This window comes from Juglans regia, chromosome 7 (assembly GCF_001411555.2).
Source record: "Juglans regia cultivar Chandler chromosome 7, Walnut 2.0, whole genome shotgun sequence".
NCBI lineage: Eukaryota > Viridiplantae > Streptophyta > Magnoliopsida > Fagales > Juglandaceae > Juglans > Juglans regia.
Genome location: NC_049907.1, coordinates 45046565 through 45071757, shown reverse-complemented (window position 1 = coordinate 45071757; position 25193 = coordinate 45046565). Strand labels below are relative to the sequence as shown.

Genomic DNA, 25193 nt, shown 5'->3' with positions numbered 1-25193 from the left:
CTGATCAAAGCCTTTTTAATCAGTGGGTGGTTTGATCTTCAGTAGTATTAATCTATATATATGTTGATTAATTAAGGGGAAGTTTGCTGCAGCTTGCTTCTCCATGCAGTAAAATGACCACAAATTTTATATACATACAAATTAGTTAATTCACTTCGATTTCCAATTATTACTAGTTTTGCATACAAAAAGAGAAGAAAGCATCTAAAGTGATCATATAATCAAATTAAAAAAATAATAATAATTAAAAAGACTAATAAAATCACAATCAAACTCCATCAGAAAGTTTTCCGGCCCTCGAATTATACCAACCAGCAGGCCAAAAGGTTCTTAAGATTCCTCTTTAATATTATTATCGATCCATTAATCAGCCGGCCGGCCATTTCTCTAGATAATTTGAAGAACCTAAACAACCAAAATATGATCACCAAGCACGGTCTCTCTAATATAATAATAATTATAAAACCCATTAATCTAATCCACTCAATTTTCAAATGCCACAACTTCTTGCCCGTTTGTCTTTGGAACATGGACGTACGGTTGTCTTTGGCCTAAAGAAGTCATCATGCCCTCCATTTCTATGAGCTCCCAGCTTTCTCTGTCATTATTTCCTTTCACGAACAAGAACCCCCACAAAATGCCACGTCTTTCTCTCACTCACTGATCAACTCGTCAAATGGTGGTATCATTGATGAGCTTCCCGATATATATATATATATATATATATATAATATATATATCTACTTAAGGCATCTTAGTGACACCTAAGGTTACAGAAAAGAACCTGATTGGATCTGCATGGAAATATTGTGCATTCTCCATATTCCTTCCTAGCCTCTAAACAAACATAAACTTATCGTAACAATACAGTATATATATGTGACCTCGAAAAGCCATTTGTGCTATATCCGAACCTTTATCCATCCTTACCCGCCCTCTCCGGTCCCTATCTCCAAGAGATCCCCAAGCACTGCTTCCAAAGATGACAAGGATTGCCTTCGGACCTTTCGATGATTCCTTCAGTTTGGGCTCTTTCAAGGCCTATCTGGCCGAGTTCATCTCGACCTTACTGTTTGTTTTTGCTGGTGTTGGATTGGCTATCGCTTACAGTTAGTTCTCTGGCCTCCCACCCACTTGATCTCTGATCTCTTTTTCTTCACATGGCTTTTCGATCCTCTAATTACTTTAGTTCAAGTTAAAAGTTTCAAATTTCTTTATATATGGGTTCTTTTAATGGCGTCGAAGTGTAACATCTCTAAAGAATATCCCTACTTCACGTCAAAAAGAGTTTGAAGATATATTCAATCCCTTTAGATCACGTGAAAGCTGATCATTTGATTGCAGCTTCTTGAACAGGACAAGTATTACTCACAGGGTAGAGAAGCAGGAGAAAAGAAAAACATAGTATATATATATGTATATGTATGTATATATATATATAGTAGGCCGACGATGTACGAGTAGTTTTGCTTCCACCCCCCCCTCATTTACAGTTATTCTTTTTTGTGTTTTTTGGAGACAGATAAGTTGACATTCAAAGCTGCACTTGATCCAGCCGGGCTAGTAGCTAACCATCGCTATCTGAACAAAGTTGCAGAAAAATGGTTTTGGCCAACACACCAAACCAGTATATTGTGTATTCATTATATAGGCAGTACAAGTCGATGAAAAATCAAAAGATACAATCTTGAGATACATATTATTTTCTGTACAAGATAGCAAAAGATACAATTAACATAAATAAGATTGATTTGCTGAATCTATGAGATTACAAAATTATACAGCAGATATTGTAGGATCCATGATTGTTGCAAAGGCTTTCCTTAAGTGTGAGTTTCCATATTTGTAAGGCTAGCTGTCTGGAGGCTTGCTGTCATGATCTTGGAGAGGTGCTCTTGCCATATTGGTAATGATACTTCTTGGGCACTCATTCTGTGCACGATCTGCAGAGCTGGAGCTTGAGGGGTCTGATGTGGTTGCACTAGATACTTTAACACTATCTGCCATGGGTTTGCTCTCTTTGTTGCAGTCTCCGTTGGTGCAAACATCTCCGGTGGCCATGTGAACCCTGCTGTCACCTTTGGATTGGCACTCGGTGGCCAAATCACCGTCCTTACTGGCATCTTTTACTGGATTGCCCTGCTTCTTGGCTTGCTTCCTCCTCAAGGCAGCAACTGGAGGCTGGGTAACTTCAAAATAGACCATTCTCTAATAAACTCCTTTTTCATTAAATTTCAAAGCCATTTCGATCTTTGGCACCTTAGCTAGCTAATGCTAATTTCTATGAAGTGCGAGACCACATTCTTGAACATGAAATGACATAATTGTCCTCCTTAATCGGGAACCGCATGCTCAAAGCAGAGGCAGTTATGACGTCTTTTTAATGTCCTTAATGTAACAAGGCCAAGAAATTAGGGAATTATGATGATCAAATGCATTTTTCTTCGATGGAAAATTAACATCAATTCCTTTTTAGGCAATTCCCATTCACAGCCTTGCCAGTGGAGTAGGTGCCATTGAAGGAGTGGTCATGGAGATCATCATCACCTTTGCTCTGGTCTACACAGTCCATGCAACAGCAGCTGACCCCAAGAAGGGTTCCCTGGGCACAATTGCCCCTATTGCCATGGGTTTCATTGTTGGCGACAACATCCTGGCTGCCCGCCTTTTCTCCGGTGGCTCAATGAACCCGGCCCGCTCCTTTGGGCCTGCCGTGGTTAGTGGCGACTTCTATGACAACTGGGTCTACTGGGTTGGGCCCCTCATTGGCGGTGGCTTAGCTGGGCTTGTATATGGGAATGTGTTCATGATACACCATGAACATGCACCTCCCTCTGCCCAATGACTTTTGACTTTTGAGTAGTTTCAAAGTTCTTGCACTCGTTTCTTTTTTGTTCTTCTCATGTCTATGTAATAAGGAGGAAAAGCAAATTTGCTCTTCTTTCCTTTTTCCATTTTGTTTTCTTTGCATAATTATAGTTACATCTCGTTTTGTGATTGTAAAACCTTGTTGGGTTCGCTTGCTGCTTTATGAAAGCGGACGAAGTCGGTGAAATGCTGCCATTCTCGTCTTGTATCTGTAATGGAGGGGATCATCAAGATGGCCGATCTTTGCAATAATGCAACAGCTTCTTTAGACATATGCAAATGATGGCTACCACTTCTTTACTTTTCTTTTGTTTTTTCGGAAGATATTTCTTTTACTGGTAACGGTTCATTTTTTTTTTTTTTTTCTGAGTCATGGATAAGAAAAGAAAGTTGTCATGGCTTACATAGGCTCCATACAACTCAATATTAGAATCCATCATTATGTTTCTAAGTTTCTAGACACAACATGTTCTTCGGAAATGTACATCGATCGGGTGTTCCATCCGGCAGCAATACAGACTAAAATTTCAAGCAGAAATGTACCATAAAATTGTCAGTACCAGTTTATACCACGCGCATGCATTTATACCATTTGCAGCTAGTCCTTCTAATCAAGCTTTGATGTAAATTTGTAGTTATATTCTTTCAGCTTACAATAACAAAAGCACAAGCCACATGATAAGGTGTTTCCTCTGGATTTATGCATGGCTTGGGATTCACCTTCATAAATGGTGCCAACAGTCCTGATGATTTTTGCTCTGGCGAAGCTTTATAGGTTTTTGAGGGTTTTGTGAGAGTTGGTGAGGTGATTGAAGTTAACAGAGGCTGAGATATAAGATAGAGCATTAGAACTGAGATGAAGAACTCCCATCCTTGATATTTCCAAGATTGTGCGCGAGATGGTTCTGAACAGTGAGCAGTGTGGATTAGATATTCGCAAAGAAGTGATAAATGTATTTATAATTTTATTTTTTTTTAAATTTTAAATTTCATGATTTTCAATATAAAAGTAAATTTTTTATAATTTTTTTTGAATGAGATGAGAATTTGAATATTAACCAATACTTTGAGTTAAGTATTTATTAATTTTTGAAAAATGAGTGAAAAAAATTGAATAAAAAAATATTATAAAATTAAAATATTATTAGAATATAATTTTTTAATATAATTTTTATTTTGAAATTTGAAAAAATTAAATTATTTTTTATTTAAAAATTTAAAAAAATTATAATAATTAATTTAAAAATATTTATATTTAAATAATATTTGAGCAGGAAAAGAGTAATGAAATTTTTTTCCAATTCCATTCGCAGTTTCCCGTGGTGTTGGTAGCAAGGTGTGTTGGTGGTACACCGGGGTACTCGGTTATTATCTTATCTGGTCATCATGGGCCAGATCAGTGTAAACTTGACTGAGATTAAGTGGGCCAGCTTAGCAGAAATGGCCCAAATTCTAATTAAAAATTTAGGAACACAGGAATCCAAGGTAGCCAATAAAAACAGTGAAAAAGGAATAGCTGTATACGGCTGTAGAGGATGGGCTTGAACCTTTTCACCGTTAATAATCACGTGCTCTAGCAAAAAAAAAATATATATATACTTATTAATTTAAAGAATAATTTTTTCACATCGTTAATATAATAAGATTTAATATGATAAGATTAAACATTATTCTTATTACTAAATAATAAATATTATTTTTCGTATGAAAATTATTAGCATTTTCATACTTCAACTAATTCATTGTTCCAACTTCCAAGTTCCAACCGGTCTATTGGCAACCACAGTACACTTCCTGCATGACTCCTAAACTCAATGCCCCAAGTCACGGTTCAATGGACAGCAGAGGAGGGCAAAGCAAGGAGCTTTTAGTGGGTTGTCCGCTGGAAATACCTCGAGGCTCGAAGTCGCAAGTGCCAATCTCTCAACAAGTCTCAATTCTAAAACCCTCGCGAGAATAGAAATATTCTAATGAATTGAAACACAATGCCCCAAGTCACAAACCTCCGCCTCCTCTTCCACTCTTCCTTTCCTCTCCTTTCCCCCTTTAAACCTTCTCTGTCTCTCTCTGTCGTCTCTAAGCCTAAACGCCATCATTCTCTCTTCACCGTCCTCTCCTTGAAACGGCACCGCAAAGTTCCTCCTCAGTCTCCCAATCTTGCTCGCAGAAACAACAGCACTCTTAGAGAAAGCAAAGGTAGGGACAAAGGGGTTCCGATGGAAGAAACTACGAATGTTGGATTCAATAAGAGAAGGGCTGAGGGCAGAGACAAGAGTGATAGGCCCCTGAAGACCCTGCAGTTGAAAGTGCGCACGCTCAACCCTGCCAATACCATATCTTATGTCCAGGTATAATGGGTTTTTGACTTTCTGGGTTTTCTTTGTTTGTAACTTTGTGAATTCGGCTTCTTTGAATCTCCGTGGTTTTTTTTATAAGTAAAACAAGAACTAGTTAAGTCTTTGAATATCCATGATGAAGTGTAATATGATTGAATATCTGTTGTTGTCTTTCTCGGTTTGTCTGATGCTGGTTTCACTGTTAATTTTGTTTCCTACTTTTAATTAGTGATATTTGTGTAAGGTAACGTGAACTCGGGCCGTTACCTTACCTTCAAGTAAGAACTGGTTTTGTTTGATTTTGGGGTTAGAATTGGGTTGCATTTTTACCTAAAACAAAATTGGATTGTATTTGAAAACAAAATAATAAGAAGTTATCTGGTTGTTGGAGGGATAATGGTAACCTTGGCGAGTGTTTTTTGTTGTTTTCGTTTGAGTTCGAAATTTGTGTACTCTGTGATTTGAAGAAGTATATAGTTTGAAAATTGCAATCTTATATTTGTGTGCATGTGACTTGAGTTTTATATTACTTCCAGACTAATATCTACGTTGAGCTACCTAAATATGGATCCTTAATTGGGTTTCCAAGTCCAAGACCAGAATTCATGGCCTTACAGCCAACCACGAACAAATGTATTGATTTGGATTGTGGATTTTATCAACTGTGCTTCTATGAACCGAGTTTGTGGGTTTTGAGAGCAAGAAAATGGGTTTCTGTAATTTCCTTGTTATGCTTTTCGTTAATGGTCTATCTACAAATTTGATTTTTTGGCTTTTTTGCATTTGAGCAAAAAGCACTTAAAAATCGTCATATTTGTATTGGTATTGTTAATTCAGTGGCATTTCTATTAAGTGACTGTTTGATTGATGGGATATATTTGTGAAAGAGTGCTGTCTCACTGGCTTGTGATTTGGTTGTCGTTTTATTTCTTACAGATATTGGGGACAGGAATGGATACTCAGGATACATCGCCTTCAGTCTTGCTTTTTTTTGACAAGCAAAGATTTATTTTTAATGCTGGAGAGGTGAGCCCGGAGTGACCTTTTCCTCAGGAACTAAATATATTTCCCTGTTTTAGTAGAACTCAGTTTGCTACTCTAATGTGAACTTATATACAGTTATTGACTAATTGAAACTGAGTACGTAGGATTCTAAAACAGTGATTTGTTATTATTGGATGTACCACAAAATTGAAATTACGGTATTGCTTGTACCTATAATTTTAAGGTATAATTCTTCATATAGACTATTGATAGGATTTTAATGTATAAATTTTAGTTCTCTTAATGTATAATTATCATTGCAGGGATTGCAACGATTCTGTACAGAGCATAAGATTAAGTTATCAAAGGTATGAGATGTTTGGAAACTTTACTCTTATTCTTCTTAATCTATATATGAGTCTTTATTAACTTCAGGCGATGAAAATGATATGTCACAGCTTTCATTATGTCGAAAGAAATTAATGTCTTTGAAAATTTCTTCAGATTGATCACATTTTTCTCTCTCGTGTCTGCTCAGAGACTGCGGGTGGACTTCCAGGTTTGTATCGTGATAGATTAGCAATGATATTGTTTCTTTAGGCAATTGAGAATGATAAATTGATAACAGAAAAAAATGTTTTACCTGATAGTGTGCTTTTATATCTGCACAGTAATGCAAATGGCCCCTGAATTGCTCAATTTTTACTTTTGACTATATAGGTTTGCTGTTGACTTTGGCTGGCATGGGAGAAGAAGGAATGTCTGTGGGTATCAGAGATATATTTTCCCATCTTTCCAGTTAATTTTATTAAAGCTAAGCAATGCCATCTTATATTATTTTACATATTAGTTGCTGTTGTTCCATAGGTCAATGTTTGGGGTCCATCAGATATGAAGTATCTAGTTGATGCCATGAGGTCTTTCATCCCAAATGCTGCCATGGTTCACACTCGGAGCTTTGGGCCCACACTTTCTAATGTAGCTGCTATACCTGAGTCGAGTAAGTTTCCAGATCCCATTGTTCTCATTGACGATGAGGTTGTCAAAATATCAGCCATTATCCTACAGCCAAGTTGCTTCGAAGGGTCCCAACACGTGAATGAAGAACCCATCATGCAGAATGCTTCAGAAAAGGGTCTGGATGGGAGGATAGATCATGTCTCCAAACCCCTTAGTCCAAACAGAAAAACAGGATCTGCAATAAAGCCTGGTGATATGTCTGTAATATATGTCTGTGAATTGCCTGAGATTAAAGGGAAATTTGACCCAGCCAAGGCTATGGCACTTGGTCTTAAACCTGGCCCAAAGTATCGCGAACTGCAACTTGGCAATTCAGTGAAGTCAGATCGTCAAAATATTATGGTGGGCTCCAGAAGCAATTTAATATATAGATTATAAAGCTCTTGCTAGTGCTTTACTGATAAAAAAAAAAAAGAAAAAAAAAAAAGAGGCTCTTGCCTGTGCTTTAGTGTGTCCTAAAATGTGTTCTTTTGCTCTAGATTTAGTCTATAATTTTCTGCTTTTGCCCTTTTGTTTAGGTCCATCCAAGTGATGTAATGGGTCCTTCTGTTCCTGGTCCCATTGTATTCCTTGTCGACTGCCCAACGGAATCTCATTTGGAGGAGTTGTTGTCCATACAATCTCTCAGTAGTTATTATGCAGACCACTCAGGCAACCCACCAGATGGTGCTAAGACTGTTACTTGTATCATTCATTTAAGTCCTGCATCTGTTATAAGTAGTTCCAATTATCAGAAATGGATGGAAAGATTTGGTTCGGCCCAACATATCCTGGCTGGGCATGAAATGTGTGTCTCTTTCTTCTCAAAACATTTTTGCAGTGTGTTTATTAGTTTAATTGTCAATCTTTGACACACGCATTTGCAGGAGGAATGTGGAGATTCCAATTCTAAAATCGAGTGCAAGAATTGCAGCACGACTTAATTACTTGTGTCCTCAGTTTTTTCCAGCTCCAGGTTTTTGGTCTCTTCAGCAGCTTAATTACTCAGCACCAGACTCCATTACTCCAAGTGAGGTTTGTTGCAATACACAAGGGGACAGTGATTATTGTAATCTTTAATATTTAGGTACCGATAAAAAAAAAATCTTTGATTTTTAGGTTTTTGGGGTCTGCTGAGCTCTTGATTTTGTTTCCCTTTATCAGGGTCCAGTTTCAAAGCTTTGTGAAAGAATCTCTGCTGAAAATCTTCTCAAGGTATCAAATGTTAATTTTACTTGGCCTCAGTCAGAAATAAATAAAATAAGTTAAAACTTTACCAGGTTAAATTTAAGTAACTTATTCATTTATATTGCAAACCCCTCATCTTTCTTCTCTGCTTGACGATCTACATTTTTTTTTTCTTCCTTTTGAAATGTAAATTATCTTCTTTTCTTTTCAAGCAGTTTTTTATATCATGTTGCAAAGTTAAATATTTTCTCTGTTTCTTTCTTAAATTCTGTTTGAAGCTTTATGAGAGAGAGAGATAGAGAGAGAGAGAGGACAACCACTGAGTCGTTTTGTGACACATTTTTGAGTAGTTACACTCATTCCTTTACAAACTAGACCATAGCGCGTTCAGAAGTGTAACTTCATAAGTTCTCTCACATTGAGGTTTGAAAGAAGTATGAATGGAGATAGTCAAGAGAGAGCATTTTTGTGAGTTAGATTGTGATTGTGTTGAAATTTAGGAGAGAGATCATTTACACAAATTGTCCTGCATATTCATATATCAAACTTTCCTCAATTGTAGACATTATTCTCTTTATATAGGCTATGGATATAGAATTTCCTGCCTTCTCTTTGGATTATTTGCTCTTTTGCCTTTTTATTGTCCCACTTAGGCCATGCTCGACTTGTTCTTGAGCAGATTTCTTGTATTGAATACTCCATATAGTGATGGCATCTCTTTTTCGTTTTCCTTTTTGTGCTCTGTATGTTGAACAGTTCACTCTGCGTCCTTATGCGCATCTTGGGTTGGATAGAGCTTGTATTCCATGTACAATGGCTCCTTCCAAAATCATTGAGGAGTTACTGTCAGAGATTCCAGAGATTGAAGATGCTGCCCAACATGTCAGTCAGTTCTGGCACAGGTCCAGTGAGACTGTGGAGACAACTCTCATGCAAGATAATGATGTTGTCGTTGAAGAGCCATGGTTGAATGAGAATAATCTTCCTAGTTGTTTGGAGAATATAAGGAGAGATGACCTAGAGATTGTTCTTCTTGGGACTGGTTCATCCCAGCCATCTAAATACCGGAATGTTAGTTCTGTCTACATTAATCTTTTCTCAAAAGGAAGTTTGCTATTAGATTGTGGTGAAGGAACGCTGGGACAGCTGAAACGAAGGTAATGCCATACAAATCTTGATATCATGTTATTGTTACTAAAGAGCTTATTAAATTCCCTTCTAAACACCTTGGTTGATGTACCTTCGGAGCAGATATGGTGTAGAGGGTGCCGACAATGCTGTGAGAGGTCTAAGGTGTATTTGGATTTCTCATATACATGCCGACCACCACACTGGTTTGGCAAGAATACTTGCTTTGCGACGTAATTTGTTAGAGGGAGTGCCTCATGAACCAATACTTGTTGTGGGGCCAAGGCAGCTTAAGAAATACCTTGATGCATACCAACGACTTGAAGATTTAAATATGCAGTTCCTTGATTGCAAGCATACCACAAAATCTTCATGGGATTCTTTTGAGGGTATTACTGAATCGACGGATCGCTCCTCTCCCGGAAGTCCAATCAATGCTGAGTATATGAACAAAAAGAATTCAGATGGGCCAGTGGGACAGAGTACTGATTGTACTCTCTTTGCTAGAGGATCTCGTATGCAGAGCTATTGGAAGAGACCGGATAGTCAATTTGACAATACCGTGGCTTTGCTCCTAAAGAGCATGAAGAAAGTTCTCGGTGAAGCTGGTTTGGAGGTCTTGATTAGTTTTAATGTTGTGCACTGTCCACAGGCATTTGGTGTTATGTTGAAAGCAGCAGAGAGAATCAATGGTGTTGGGAAAGTAATACCAGGGTGGAAGATTGTGTACTCAGGTGACACTCGGCCCTGCCCAGAACTGATAGAAGCATCGCGTGGTGCTACTGTTCTCATACATGAGGCAAGTCATAAGACAAATGTGTTGTTTTCTCTCTCTCTCTCTCTCTCTTTTTTCCTCCCTTGGTTTATTATTGCCATTTACGGAATTTATTTTCTCCCCAGATAAAATGATGTGATGTGGAAGATTGCGATATACATATGTGCACACTCTGTATAAATGAAGGGTATAAAAGACATGTTGAGACTTAAAATCAAAATAGAAAAAAGATTGAAGAAACTTTACAATAACTGGGATTATGGTTGGTTAAAAAATATTTGGGAAGATGTTGTCTCGTTTCAAATTGTATAGGAACTGATTTAGCTTGTTCAAAGGTTTTAAAATTAGGCTAAGATGACTGTGATTGACCAGTTGTTCTTGTGAACAATGCAGGCAACTTTTGAAGATGGCATGCATGAAGAGGCTGTTGCAAGAAACCATAGCACAACGAAGGAAGCTGTAGAAGTAGGGAACTCTGCCGGCGTATATCGCATTATCCTTACCCACTTCAGCCAGAGATATCCCAAAATTCCGATCTTTGATGAGACACACATGCATAAGACATGCATTGCATTTGACATGATGAGTGTTAATATGGCAGATTTACCAGTACTTCCAAAGGTTCTTCCATACTTGAAACTGCTTTTTAAAAACGAGATGATAGTTGACGAGTCGGATGATGTTTTAGATGCTGCAACTGCAGCTTCATAACTATATATTTTTCATTATTAGGAAGTTGGCTTACGCCTGTTCTTTCATTAGTTTTTTTTTTTCTCTGATTATTACTATTATTGTTATTTTTTAATTGATCTCCGTTTCCAAATTCGTACTCAAATCCATCGAGGGGGAGTGACTAGTTAAAGCTAGGAAACTTAATATTTATACAAAGATAAATGTTTTAATCACAATTTTTTTTTTTTATAAAAGTAAATCTACAAATTGACGTGACTTACTATGGTATATTAGATTGTAAAATAGATCTAACTTATCATATAAAGTTATGTCAATTTATAGATTTATTTTTGTAAAATCTCTTTGTTGTAACACTTTCTCTGCATCAATCATGCATTAAGCATTTGAGTGGACATTTCTCCTCTGAAATGACCTATTCTCTTGTTTCCTTGGTCAATATGAACCCATTTCCAAGAGTTATAAAGTCATGCCATCTCCCGTGAAAAATAAAATAAAATAAAATAACTGCATAATTAATTATATATATATATATATAAAAGGGAGGTTTGGATAATAAGTTGAAATAAGAATTTGAATAAAATATTATTAAAATATTATTTTTATCTTAAAGTTTAAAAAAATTAAATTATTTATTTATTTTATTTTACGTAAAAATTTTAAAAAATTATAATAATTATACGACAGGAGTTAAAAAAAATTTTGTATTCAGATATTCCCTAAGTGAACTGGGCCAATGGGAAAGAGAACATGGTCCAAGCCCAGGCTTGCAATCGAGTGATTCATATAATTAACCCAGCCCACTATAGTGTGCGATTTGGCCCACAGCAAACTTTCAACGTTAAAGTCGTAAATAACAAGGGTCCGTGGGTCACGCCACTCACCTCTCACCTGGCTTCCTCTCTTTCCTTCCTTCTTTCCGTAGTCCGTAGTCTCTTGACTCTCTTGTTCTTCTTCCACGTTTCAAAGCCTCCTTCCAAACTCTCTCTCTCTCTCTCTGGAAGCCCCACTTTGAGCAATTCGGAATTCTTCGATTGCATGCACCAATTCACATCAATCTGAAAGTTGGAGGCCTTTAGCTATCAGATATGTGCGTATTCTGTGGATGAAGTACCCGATTTTGAGCGGTTCCGATTCTATCAGTCTTGCATGGTGTGGTCCGCCAATCGATAAACTTAGGGTTTCCTATTCTTCCGTTCAGATCAGTTTCAGACCCTCCGGTTCCCGAATTGGGCCATTCGGATTCTGTGGTTCTGAACTTTATTGAATTAGATCGTCTGGGAGCTCTGTAATTTTTTTTCAAAAGTAAGGTTTTAAATCTATTCTACGGCTTTTTAATCGAATTAGGATTTGAGCTCAAATTGGGGGGAATGGATTCGAGCCGGAGAGCGGTGGAGTCGTACTGGAGGTCCCGGATGATCGACGCTGCCACGTCGGACGAGGACAAGGTCACGCCGGTGTACAAGTTAGAGGAGATCTGCAATCTCCTGCGATCTTCGCATGTCAGTATTGTGAAGGAGGTCTCGGAGTTTATACTGAAGCGGCTCGATCACAAGAGCCCGATTGTTAAACAGAAGGTATAAATTGTATGTTTTTTCTCCTGGTGCTGTTGTATTTAGGGTAGATCTGCATCTTGGAGGTTTTGGAGATTATTGTTTGGTTGCTGAGGAAGTGCGGGTAAAGGAAAAGAAGTTGAGGTCGTGCGGGGAGAGAAGGGGAATTGGGTTTGGTTAATTTTTTGGCTACTGGAAAATGTAGTGGTCATATCTAGGTAAATAAGATTTAGTGGGCGCAGGTGGGTGGGAGATTTTTTTTTTTTTTCTGCTTCTAATTATTGCAATATTTATGGTGCATTAGATACGAAGAATTATGAAAAGTATAATATACACACACACTTGTAATCATGTGAACTGTGTTGTTTTATTTTGTTCTGCTTTTAACTATTGCATGCAAGTACATTGTTGCAAGTGAGGCAGAAATCCTTGGAAGGTCGAAGTGGTAATGGTGAATAAATTCTTAGTTTATTAGGCTTTCTTGATGATGATAAGATTCTGGAACATATGTTAAAGCCTTTTCTTAATTACTTGCGGTTATAAGGCTTCCATTTTATCAGTGACCCCAAATCCCAATCTGGAGAGGGTCTGTTTAGTAATTTCAAATAGTGTAAATTGCAATACGCTGCACTCAACTTTACATGGGACTCTTAGGGCAGATTTGGGAGGTGAGATAAGAATTTTGTGTTTTGTTTTAGTATTATTATTGTATTGGGATTTGAAAAAGTTGAATTGTTTATTATATTTTGTATGGAGATTTGAAAAAGGTGTAATGATGAGATGAGATGAGATGAGAATTTTGTGTCTCATCCCACCCTCCAAACCTGCCCTTTCTCTCTCTCTCTCTGCTTAAATTCTGAAGTATAGTAGGGGTTGGAAATTTATTAAAAAAAAAAAAAATAGTAGGTGTTTGTTTAGATGGACAAGTCTGGTTATAATGATTGCATTTTTTCATTTAAAATTTCTGAAAAATGTTGATACCCATTACTCGAATTATGTGCAGGCTCTAAGGTTGATAAAATATGCAGTGGGGAAATCTGGTTTGGAGTTCAGGAGAGAAATGCAGAGACATTCAGCTGCTGTTCGCCAGTTATTTCACTATAAGGGACAGTTGGATCCTTTGAAAGGGGATGCACTCAATAAGGCTGTGCGGGACATTGCTCATGAGGCTATCTCTGCTATTTTTTCTTCAGAGAATGATAAGCCAGCTCCTGCTGAAGATCTTAACAAAAGAATACAGGGGTTTGGAAATACAAACTTTGAAATGCCATTGGAAGAAAGAAAATCATTTCTTAGTGAGGTAGTCGGTCTTGGAAGTGCATCTATCAAGCAGGGAATTAGTTCTTTGACACAAGGCCATCTAGTGAAAAAGAATGACAATGGAAGTTACAAGAGTCCAAATCTTCGAAGGTCATTGACTCTAGAATCTGAGCATGTAGATAGATATGAACCTGCTGGTTATCACAGTGAAACTGAGTTTGGAATTTCAAAGAATGTGGGCAGTGGACCTTGGACCCATGATGCAAGAGCAACTAAGATGGAAATAACCAATGGGGATTCCAGTTCAAGTTATAAAGAAAGTAAGACTCGTGAAGAGAGGTTATTGGAGACCATTGTAACATCAGGTGGTGTACGTTTACAGCCCACTCGAGATGCTATTCAAATATTCCTTGTAGAAGCTGCAAAGTTGGATGCTTTGGCTTTAAGTCATGCCCTCGAGTCAAAGCTTCAATCTCCCCAGTGGCAGGCATGCCCATTTTCTTTGTATAGAAATTATGATTTTTTCATGCTTCTATTGTCGTTCTCTTTTAATATAGCTGATTTCTTTGGACATGACACGGGTGCTATATAGTATCACATTTTTATGTTTCCAAAAGAAAAATTAGGATGCTCATCCTAAAATTATTGATGTAGTATCTTATAGTTTTTATGGATTATTGTCCTCAGGTTCGCATGAAAGCTGTCTGTGTCCTTGAGTCAGTACTGAGGAAAAGAGATGATGACCATTTTTCCCCCGTGGAATCTTATTTTAGCGAAAATAGGGATGTAGTGGTGAGATGTTCTGAGTCTCCTCAATCTTCTCTGAGGGAAAAGGCTAACAAGGTAAACTTTTATTTTTTTAAATATATTAACTCTGGACTAAATGTATCTTAGCTTCAAAGTTTAGACTAACTTTGCTTGCAAGTCACTTTTATCATGCTTATTATAATTTGCATATAAGCAGCTTATGTAAAGGAGCCAGAAATTTTTTAACTTTTTTTTAATATATTAACTCTGGACTAAATGTATCTTAGCTTCAAAGTTTAGAGCTAACTTTGCTTGCAAGTCACTTTTATCATGCTTATTATAATTTGCGTATAAGCAGCTTATGTAAAGGAGCCAGAAAATGCTATTACATTTCGGTCTCTGCTATGAAATGCTGCTCCCTAAGAATTATTAGAATTTGTTTCCTTTGGGCAACTACTATAGATGTTCTTTTTGTATATGTCCTGTGTACTTGGGTTATGTCTTTTGCGTTTTCTATTAACAGGATTGTTACTAGAAAACGCAAAAGGCATAACCCAAGTACACAGGACATATACAAAAAGAACACCTATAGTAGTTGCCCAAAGGAAACAAAAATATTTTCCCTTTTTTCCTTTTGGGCACAAAAATATTGCTTATTAAAAAAGGGAATTGTTGGAATTTATATTGCTTATTAACCCCAAGGGGTTGGGCCCAAGTGGTGAAGGCCTTGGTCTTGGGGTATCACTCGTTTCAAGGTCCAAGGCTCAACACCTCATATGTGCAAACAATCATTTGGGGCCACACTCCCTAGTGAAAAGCTAGCTATTTAACCAGTTCCGTGTAGAGAAACTTCTAAGGGTGCGGTGCACGGGACCGGGATTTACTCTGTAGGAGTGGGTTCAAAGGGCCCTGCCTTGGAAAGGTTCCCTGACATAAACAAAAAAAAAAAGGTGTTACTTAACAAAAATATTTTTATTTTTTGTGTTAAAGGAAAACAGAATAACCTATTCTTTCATCCTAATATTTAGGACTAGGCTTTGGAAAATTTTTATTATGGGTGATAAATTTTGATTCACTTTTTTGAAAAGTTGAATTTGCATCTGCTCAGATGTAAGTGAGATTGCTTTCTTTAATTTCTTTTTGGTAAGTAACAAGCTTTATTAATAAGCACAAAGAGTGCATCTCACGTACACGGATGCTTTCTTTACATGGCATCACATTCTTTTCAACTAGGTTGCCAACGATATATATATAAAATCCTTGAAGTCTTCCATAATAGAAAATTTTACCAACATTTCCTTCCACCTAAGATAGATTAAGTACATCAATTCTGCTTATGTAATATCTCTCATTTTTTATCACTTGTCCATGGTTGAAATAACAGTTGGGATTTTATGGGCAGGTTTTAAGCCTTTTAGGTGGAGTACGGGCAGACAGCACAGCGACTTGTTCAGAAAAGTCTGCAAAGGATGATGCTACTAATGTTGTTCAGATGCCTGACTTAATAGACACTGGTGATCCAGATTATTATGATGATAATTCAAAGAATCAAAGTGATCAAAATCTTGCAAATCTGTCAATGCCAGCCCCTCTAATTGATGATTTATTGGGAGATGGTCTAGGCACTGGTGGTAGCACTTCTGAACCAAACAACGATGATGACCCTTTCGCAGATGTTTCATTTCTTGCCAGTGATAGTGGGGAACATGCCGATGACCTATTTTCTGGGATGACCATTGATGATAAACAGGTTGCTAATGGAAATCATATGGCTGGGAAGAAAAATGGAACTGAACTATTAGATTTATTTGTGTCTGACCATGAACTTCATCAGGGGCAAGAAAGTCATAGCAAAGATATTAATGACTTGATGGCTGGTGTTTCCATTAGCGAAAATGCCTCAAACTTGAAGCAGAAAGGAACCACTTCTGGAGACTTTTCTGAAACTATGTTTTCAGATTCAGACAGCAATCCCAGCCATCAGGTTCCTAATGACTCTTTGGGTGGCATGTTTAGCTCTCAAATGGCTATGAAGAATACAAATTCTAAGTTTCTACCTGGTGCTATGTCATACAATGTACCTCCTGGCTTCATGTTCAACCCAGCCTTTTCTTCTCAGCCAATAAATTATGCTGCCCTCGGAAGTCTTTTTGCTCAGCAGCAATTGTTAGCAAGCCTCCAACACTTTGGGAACCTGAATGCCCAAAATGCTGGCATCAGTCATGTTGACGGTATAAATGGAGTGAATTATTCTTCACCCCTTCCTGATGTATTCCAATCAAACTTTGCAACTCAAACTCCTAGTTCAATGATGAACGGTTCAAAGAAAGAGGAAACCCGAGCTTTTGACTTTATCTCGGTAAGCTTGAATTCAGACACTTGAGACTTGACTTTGTTTAGGTGCATCATGATGTTTTGTTGTGATACATTTTGGGAGTTGTGTTCAGGTTCCTAGTTCTTTGTTTGGATTCTTGCAGACATCCCACTTGAGTGTGGCTTTTGCCAGCTATTTAAAATTCTGAAAATTGGTTTTGACAGCTTGATTATAGTTTTTACCTGCTTTGGCTGTAGGAGACTCAATAAATTGAGAACTTTGAGCAATGTTCTTACGCCCCTCAATAATACGGTTTTTTAACTTTGGTCAAACTATATGACCTGCCATAATCATTGGATAAATAAGGTCTTCTTCCTCCGTCCTCTTAAAAAATGGTGGCTCACATTGAATGGGAAGGATGAGAATAGTGTGGTACTGGTATGGATGATAGGGGAACTTGTGTTCCATGGGCTGTTGCAATTGGCTCCTGTTGGATGTAGGATTGTGTGATTGAACATCATTGGGCCTGAATGGTTTCTCTATAAAAAATGCTTAATTGGACCATGTAAAAACTCGTCTTATGTATACTAATTCATATATGAGGTCCTACGCTTTTATAATTAGTGATTCTGCAAATTGGTTTTCCTCTCTTCATTTGCATAATAAATCAATTTATTTATTTTTTTGATAAGTAAAAGGAAAATTTTATTGATACGAATGAAATAGGCATACTCCGTGTACATAGGGTGGAATAATAAATCAATTTATTCTACCTATTTTTATGGCAAATGATTAGACAGGGTTTTGAAAAGGCTATCTTGTCATCCTTGTAACGGGATTTTCACATTCTTTATTGCATTTGATTTATGAATTGCTACCAAAAGGTATGAGTTGAAATGGGTTGACAGCTTTTTGTTCCATCCTGGTGTGAGCTATCATTTCCAGATTGCCTGCTTGAATATGTTCTTTACTGCATCTGTCTTGCAGGACCATCTTGCTGCCGCTCGTGATCAGAAGAGGATGGTTTGATTCTTTGAGCTTATGCTACATTATCAAGGATTGGTTCGAGACTTTTGAGTATGGCTTTACACCAAGTAGATTGAAGCAGCATATACAATTACAAGAGAAAGTATTCTTTTGCAATAAGGGAACATTTGGAAACATTACTGAGGCATGTCTCCATGATAATTGCATTGCAAGTGATACCAAGGAAATGCCCGGGACGAAGAAAGAGCAGTAATGCTTATGGGGATTTTTTGTATTCGAGATGGAAGAATTAGAGACGTTGTGCAGTTTAGCTCGATGAGTATTTTGAATCTGTATTGTCGGCACTTATTGGATATGTTTCTCCTTTGTAATGAGCTGGTAGAGTGTTAAGATCCTTTGGATGTCGAGTTGCGTTGAGTTCTTTATGAATAGTAATAAGTTGAGATGGTAGAGTGAGTTTATGGAGCCTACCTAAGATGAGTTTAGATGTGTTTGAATATTAATATGGGTTTAGATGTATTTATGAAAAGTTGAAAAAGGTTGTAAGTCTCACGTGTAAAGAGATATTGAGTTGAAAAAAATTACGGATCTGACGTATAAAGAGGTGTTGAATTGAGATGAATTTAGTGATTTGAAAATGAGTGTTTAGATATTAAATTCAGTTTAAAATTAGACTAAATTTAGTTCAGTCCAAGTTCCAAACGAGACCTTAGAGGACCTAAGAATGTTCTGTTATTTTCAGCCCTTAAAAAAAAAAAAAAAAAAGAATAGGAAAAATAAAACGTTTTCTCCTCCATCTGATTAATTGTTCTTGTTTTTTAACACAAAATCAGTAAACTGTTCCTTTTGTGTAATGAATGCATTTACAGTGGGTGTGTGCTTTTCCCAATTAATTGAGTCTTGCAGATAAGATTTCCCATAACCTAGTCACTAGATTTTTTATTTCTACATTCGCCAATGCCTTTTTAACTTCATTCAGCACTTTGCTCAAGCCTAAACAACCTAGAGCACTCCTGGTTTTGTTCTCTCTCTTATTTTTTTCCCGCTTTCCTCAGTCCTTTAGTGGACTGATAACAAGCTAGAACAGTCCACAACAAAACAGGAGAACAAGCACCGCATACTGCAAACACATCCAAACTCAATCAACATATTTTACCCAAGAATAGCACAGCCATTTGGGGGCAGTAACATGCTATGGAGTAAGCCGTGACCTTATCCTAAAGAAAGCAAAGAATATATATATATATATATATATATATTTAAAGGAAAAATTCCTTAATCCAATGTCCATTGAAATTGTTTACACCCATGAATTCAAACCTTAGATCTGGACAAAGCATATTACCAAAACCATAGCCCTTACAACTTGAGCCAACCCCTAGGGGCTTTAGTTATTATTCTTACATATATTGTTTTCACATCTATATATTAGTTCCTTCCAAGCATCACAGTAGACTGCGGCTCAGACGGAGATGGTTCAAATCAAGCAAAACCCAGGGCATTCATTGGCACCTGAGATACTAAATATGCAAAGATAGAAATATGCGGTTTAATCAGCAATATAGAAATAGTCTAGTAGTCTCAAGCTCAGGTAATAAAGACTCGTGCCGGTAAGGCATGATCATGATTTAATGGGGTTATTATTACCCGGGTATCAATACTCTCTCGACTTTAGTAACACGTGCAAAATTCCAGTGTTTCATGTTTCTTTCGGATGGCTTCTACATGTAACTTCCCAAATTTTCTATGATAATTTATATTCTACTAACACCAAAAAAGCATTACCGAAGAACCAATCCCAATAGAAAAGCTTTTCCAACTTTTCATAACAATGTCTTATTCCCAAGTGTTTTTCAGCCTTGGTTTTCAATTCTCTCGCTAGCATTCTCCCCAGAAGTTTTCGTGTCACTTTCCTTCCCAAATCCTAGTTCTGACATGTCTTGCTTTGCCATCAAGTTCCTGCAATACGCAAATGAAAGAGCATGTAGCAATTCTTTTGCATTAAAACAAACCTGAGAATGTCCATGAAATGGATGAGACAAAAGATATATAAGATTTGTCTAATATTTGGCACTTCTCCATTACATGCTAAAATTCTGGTAAACCATTTTTGTTTTACTGTAGCCTCTTATCGCAGAGTCAGTAGTCACCGAAAAGATAACCAGTGATCTAAAACAAATGATTGGAAGAGCTCAATTCAAGGGTTTTATCAAATGGCACTGATTTCTTTGGCCAAGTTGACTTCTGAGTTTTACAATTGATCTGAATAGCTTAGCATCAGAGCATGAATGTGAGATCCTTCCATTAAGAAATCTTGGAAAAATTTACTTATCAAAAAAAAAAAAAAAGAAATCTTGGAAAAATTTGATTCTTATAAAAAAAATCTTGGAAGTATAAAAACCTCATAACAATAAAAACTCTGAATCCTTCACTTGCAGACCCCGACTTGTTTCTGTATTGCACTTCGTAAAGAAAGCAAAGCATGCATCTAAGAGAGTGTGGCATCTAATAACATAATCTCACATCAGGGAGAATGGGAAAAATGCCTTTCTGAGCATCAGAAGCAACACAAACTCTAAACAAAACTAGGCTCACTCTGCTGTTTGCACCAAAAAAAAAAACTAACTAAATGTATAATAAGAGAAACCAAAACACTCACTTTTCCATACGGCACTCCAGATACTTCTTTGAAAAGTTTCTACATTTTTCAGATAGGTGGCTGGAAGATTTTAGACAGTTCAGGTAGTCTTTCTTTTCCTGAAAAAATGAAGTTCGGGTAAAAACTGAGCAATTATAAGAAATTTCTTGTGAGTGAAACTTATAAGAAATTTAAGTACTCAACATTGAAACAAAATAGTTTTGGTAAAATTCATTTTGGTAATGGAAACTCTAAAGCAATACTACCAGGTCGCATAAATGCATGTGATCCAAAGGGAAGACTCCTTTTTCCGGAGGTACTGGTCTCAGTCCCCTATTCCCACCAAATGCACCACCTGCAAAAATTACAAACTTTTGAAGGGAAATTAAAGAACAGAAGTACAAAAGCAATTAGGCAAGGCTTTTAATTTCTGATGAGGCCTAAAAAGGTTCAGTACTGGCGAGAAAGAAAATGGGTGTGCATGTGAGTGCCTGCTAGATCCAGAACATAATAGCAATTACCACTTTCACAATCGTAACTAATCCTGGTCCTGATGGAAATCAATAACAGCTTTCATCTTCTAATCTATGAAAAGAAATTCGCCATTACAATAAGTGAAAGATAAGAGTCCTTTGCCAGATCTAAGGATGTACTTGAATAAATATTCCAAAGCTAAACCAAAAGATTTTTTAGGAAGGAGAGGCAACGGCCAAAATTGTAAAAAGCAACTCTTGAAACCTCCCGACCATACAGAGTTGTGTATAACCAACACTCAACAATTAAATGGAAAACCTCGAGAATGTATTCACTAAACCCCGTAAAACAAGCTACAACCTTACCTTCTGAGGATTTGGCCAAACTATTGAGTTCCCGAAGTTTAAAAAGATGCCCTCCATGATTTCTAGATATCCCACTCCCTAGTGGTTCTATATTTTTTCGAAGAGCCGGCAACGATATCAAGCTCCAAAAATCCATAGATGGACATGAAAGTAACATAATTTCCGACCCCAATGAGAGTAAACACTCGAGTTCCGGGCAAACGTATGCTCCGAAGGCACATATCTATCACAATTGAAAATGGAACTCATGCAATTAAGGGCTTGTTTGGATTCACAAGTTATCTCAGCTCATCTCAACTCATCTCAACTCATCTCACTACTATTCATTACTATTCAGCAACTTTAACTCACAAATCTCACTAATATTCACAACTCATCTCATTACTATTCATAATCCATCTCAACTCATCTCAGCTCATCTCAAGTCATCTTCGAATCCAAACATCTCCTAAATCTTCAATCTTTTTTCTCATCAAAAGCCTAAAACTTTGCCAACGTTACCAATATTTTCAGAGCAATTTTTTTTTTCTCTGACCTTCAATCCAACAGAATCAAAGTGAAATATAGCATCCAAATGATAAATTTTTTAAGGGTCGAAAGAAACAAAATGGGTCAGTCACACTGTAGCTTACTTGCGTGAGCTCTTCACGTATTTCCTATGAGGGTAAAAAAAATAATAAGACATAGTCCTCATATTCATTTCATTGCCTATTATCCTTGAATTTCTAAGCAACCAAACTGAGAGAGAGAGGGACAGAGAGAGAGAACCTGCACTCATTCGTAAAAGATGTTGCGCGTTTGATTGAACAGATTCAGGGCATAGAAGAATTCAATTTCTCTCTTTCCATTCAGTGATTCACCGCGGAGCAAGGAAATAGAAAACGGAGCACGAGGAAACATTGAAAACGCTAAAACGTTCGGGTCGGGCAACGCCTTATATTGGGCACCCTATCGGGCTGGGTTGGCTGCTGCAGATTTGCAATGGGCACTACGGACAAGTGAAGTAGTAGCTTAGCCTTAAACTAACCAAACTTCATAAATGGATCGGATCTGGTGAATCCATCTCATTTCATTGAGAAATTTTCTTCTATTTTATACAAAGTTATAAAATAATTTTTTTAATTTTTAAAAAGTTATGATTTTCCTCTCGGATATCTATTTCATATTTTGAAATATTTTGAGGTCCGCAAATTTCTTTATAACTTATTAAAGGAAAAAAAAAAAAAAAAGGAGATCTATATCAAAGAAAACTGTTTTAAAAGTCGTGGTTATATTAAATTATTAATACATGGTTAGCGATGGTATGAGATCAGCCTCCAAATTGTAGCCCAAATCGCACAATTGCGGCCCGGCCCGTATTTTAATCTTCGGTACACGAAGCTGCTTGCCCACATAGGGATGTGTACAGATGGTAAACTAACTAACAATTCCAAACGCAAAAAATTGAGTGCTAAAGAAATTTTATAAAACTAAATTTAAAAATTGATATGGTTTTACATGATACGTTAGATTTATTTTATAGTAAAAATAATTTTACAATTTAACGTAATAGAGTAAGTCACATTAGTTTATGAATTTATTTTTGTGAAATTTTTTTGTAAATAAAGCATTTCTCTACAAAGAATGTCACTTTAAAACTTGAATACTACTATTTTAAGACCTTTATATTAAGAAAAATTTTACTAATCATCCCTGCACTGCACCCAGCTATACTTAGTTTAGAAAGAATAAAACTAAAAAGGAAAATTAAAAAATAATAAAAATTGAAGATGATGAATAACAAAACTCTTGTATTAATATTGGTTACTGTTTACGTGATATAATTTAATTTAAAAGATAAGTTTTAAAATTTGAATTTCATAAATCAAATCTTACCATTTAAGTGATGTAGATGATGTGCTCTACACACCAACTTAAAAATAAAATAATTCTTAAAACTTTAGTTGCCTTTGACATTCATGTTGGTATTTATATTACGACTTAAAATTATAAGCTAATTGGTAGGACTTGGAGCCCATTTTTTTAAATGACTTGTAAAGAAAGAAATGCATTTGCCATAAGCGTGAAAAGATATGCAACTTGGGGAATGATTCAACTAAACTCAAAAGTCTTCACAAAATTTATGAGTATTTTTGGTCATTTTTTATAGGCAATTGTTGTATGGTTTTTTAATTGAAATCGATCACGTATTCTCAAATGATGTGATTGCTTGTGGGCGAGCTCACAGCTACCACCATCTCATGTGAAATGGCAACAACCAATTCATTGGTAAATTACCTGAAAATAAAGATGATTAGTATTTATAAATTAAAGTTGGACTTCCATCATGAAACAGATTGCCCAATGTTTCAGAAAAAGACATATAATTACATTGTAATATACAAATGCATAGTTTAATTTAATACAAGTCAGAAAGAGCTGCCAACTGTGTGTTTTGTACTAAAAGAAAAGACAAGCAAAAAGGCATCGCCTGCTCTTCATCTTTCCTATATATAAAAGTCGGTCCAAGTTCTAAGCATGCAGAATTAATATAAGAACAAAGATATCAACAATGAAAAATTTAATATGAAGGTATCGCGAGTCGACCCATTGAATATTGAACACGTGAAGGCGAATTGTACGTAAAGCATATTACATTGTTTTTTTCTTTTTCTTGGACATGATAAATCGTTGAACCCTTCGAATTTATATATGGGAAATGCTTCTCACACATAAGGTGTGGTCACCGCCAATTGCTTTTTTTTTTTTTACTTAATTGTCAAGTAATTATTTTAAAATGAATTTAAAAAAAAATAAAAGAAAAAGGACAAAATTATTTTTATCTATTCGGTGGACCTATCTCTAATAAAAATAAACTCCTTGTCCGACCTGAATCTCGAGGATAGAGAGAACTTGAGAAGAAAGAGGGCTCGGTGAGAGAGAGGTGGATGGGAAAATGGGATTATGGGAAAAAATGGGGATACAGTAGGAAAAAAAACAAAAAACTGATAGGAATGAGGTGTAGAAGTTGTCGTATAAGCAGACATAGCAGTACTTAGCCTGGGATAGAATTTTAAAACAATTTCTTTTTCTTCCTCGTTTTTTTTTTTTTAGACAGTGTGTAAAGTTCAAAGGGATTATTCACGTTTTGGATCTAAAACTAGTCGACTTTGCAGTCAAAGTCTTTGAAATATTGAGCTTCTAGCTATTAGAAATAACTAATTATTAGATGTATTTATTTATAATTTAACATATGAACACAAACAAGTAGTGATTTAACATCCCATGATTCCAATATTAATGCATTAATATCTAGTTTTGAACATGATCGGTTTGGCATTTTGCAGAACAGTTTTGCATGTGTGCATCTTTACTGCTTTTACCCATTAATCATGGCAAGATTCATTCCAAAATAAGTCGTCGTGATTTGTGTGAAAAATCTCTATCTGCACACATGGCCGGGCACATCATTATTGAAAAAAAATATATATTTGTTTTTTTCGGACTCTGATGAACAAATCAAGGAAGTCCTCACGTGCTAGACCAGTGAAGCATGTGCAGCATATATAAGCTTATTTATTTTCTTAACTGATGGGGAATTATGTGGATGACCGATCTAGGGCTGGTTACGTAACTAATGAAGACCAACAACACATGGAACATGAAAACCTTTTAATGCTTTCGTGACATTCTATGTATGCTTGTTGAAATTACCATATAACCTTAGAATTGAAGGGTCGTCAGTTGTATTGGCTATATCCTATAACAAGGGGCGTTGTAGAGTTTCAAAGTTCCCAACAACCAAATTCATCAACTGGCGGCACTAAGAATTAGGGGACAAGATATCTAATTCGTCTTTTCTTTATCAAAGAAGTAATTAAAGTGATTGATGAATCGGAATGAAAAAG

At 36.4% G+C, this 25193-nt stretch overlaps 3 protein-coding genes and 1 pseudogene across 5 annotated transcripts; 3 read left to right on the top strand and 1 right to left on the bottom strand.

Annotated features, from left to right (window-relative positions):
• Positions 1-982: 982 nt before the first annotated feature.
• LOC108982390 lies at positions 983-4828 on the top strand (annotated as a pseudogene).
• Positions 4689-11039, top strand: LOC108982386 (tRNase Z TRZ3, mitochondrial-like). Its single transcript, XM_018953745.2, has 12 exons — positions 4689-5216; positions 6141-6230; positions 6512-6556; positions 6693-6747; positions 6909-6952; positions 7056-7550; positions 7727-7995; positions 8075-8222; positions 8352-8402; positions 9132-9532; positions 9627-10302; positions 10672-11039. Exons 1-12 carry the CDS (start codon positions 4854-4856, stop codon positions 10987-10989), a joined length of 2955 nt encoding a protein of 984 aa, XP_018809290.2. The 5' UTR covers positions 4689-4853; the 3' UTR covers positions 10990-11039.
• An 802-nt stretch (positions 11040-11841) lies between these two features.
• Positions 11842-18455, top strand: LOC108982387 (protein MODIFIED TRANSPORT TO THE VACUOLE 1-like). The gene is made up of 5 exons (XM_018953747.2): positions 11842-12545; positions 13525-14268; positions 14469-14624; positions 15931-16887; positions 17830-18455. Exons 1-5 carry the CDS (start codon positions 12339-12341, stop codon positions 17869-17871), a joined length of 2106 nt encoding a protein of 701 aa, XP_018809292.2. The 5' UTR covers positions 11842-12338; the 3' UTR covers positions 17872-18455.
• Positions 18456-19421: 966 nt separating this feature from the next.
• On the bottom strand, positions 19422-22227 carry LOC108982382 (cytochrome c oxidase assembly protein COX19-like). 3 transcript variants are annotated; one of them, XM_035691705.1, is made up of 5 exons: positions 22075-22227; positions 21307-21529; positions 20734-20822; positions 20489-20586; positions 19422-19788 (listed from the first exon to the last, which is right to left on the bottom strand). In XM_035691705.1, the coding sequence occupies exons 2-5, from the start codon at positions 21461-21463 to the stop codon at positions 19683-19685; spliced, it is 450 nt and encodes a 149-aa protein (XP_035547598.1). In that variant the 5' UTR covers positions 21464-21529; positions 22075-22227; the 3' UTR covers positions 19422-19682. The 3 variants fall into 3 exon arrangements, with proteins under 3 accessions (XP_035547598.1, XP_035547599.1, XP_018809286.1); XM_035691706.1 differs by having other exon boundaries at positions 20734-20838; positions 22075-22226; XM_018953741.2 differs by lacking the exon at positions 21307-21529 and having other exon boundaries at positions 22075-22223.
• Positions 22228-25193: the final 2966 nt, after the last annotated feature.

What these genes read in the sequence shown, in the direction of transcription:
- LOC108982387 (XM_018953747.2), top strand. Translation starts at nt 12,339, where the DNA reads ATGGATTCGAGCCGGAGAGCGGTGGAGTCGTACTGGAGGTCCCGGATG. An exon ending in TTCAATCTCCCCAGTGGCAG is followed by an intron (nt 14,269 to 14,468) that starts GCATGCCCATTT and finishes TATTGTCCTCAG; the next exon opens with GTTCGCATGAAAGCTGTCTG. An exon ending in TGAGGGAAAAGGCTAACAAG is followed by an intron (nt 14,625 to 15,930) that starts GTAAACTTTTAT and finishes TTTTATGGGCAG; the next exon opens with GTTTTAAGCCTTTTAGGTGG.
- LOC108982382 (XM_035691705.1), bottom strand. Translation starts at nt 21,463, where the DNA reads ATGTTACTTTCATGTCCATCTATGGATTTTTGGAGCTTGATATCGTTG. An exon ending in TTTGGCCAAATCCTCAGAAG is followed by an intron (nt 20,823 to 21,306) that starts GTAAGGTTGTAG and finishes TAATTTTTGCAG; the next exon opens with GTGGTGCATTTGGTGGGAAT. An exon ending in ACATGCATTTATGCGACCTG is followed by an intron (nt 20,587 to 20,733) that starts GTAGTATTGCTT and finishes TCATTTTTTCAG; the next exon opens with GAAAAGAAAGACTACCTGAA.
- LOC108982386 (XM_018953745.2), top strand. Translation starts at nt 4,854, where the DNA reads ATGCCCCAAGTCACAAACCTCCGCCTCCTCTTCCACTCTTCCTTTCCT. An exon ending in ATACCATATCTTATGTCCAG is followed by an intron (nt 5,217 to 6,140) that starts GTATAATGGGTT and finishes TATTTCTTACAG; the next exon opens with ATATTGGGGACAGGAATGGA. An exon ending in CAGATCGTCAAAATATTATG is followed by an intron (nt 7,551 to 7,726) that starts GTGGGCTCCAGA and finishes CCTTTTGTTTAG; the next exon opens with GTCCATCCAAGTGATGTAAT.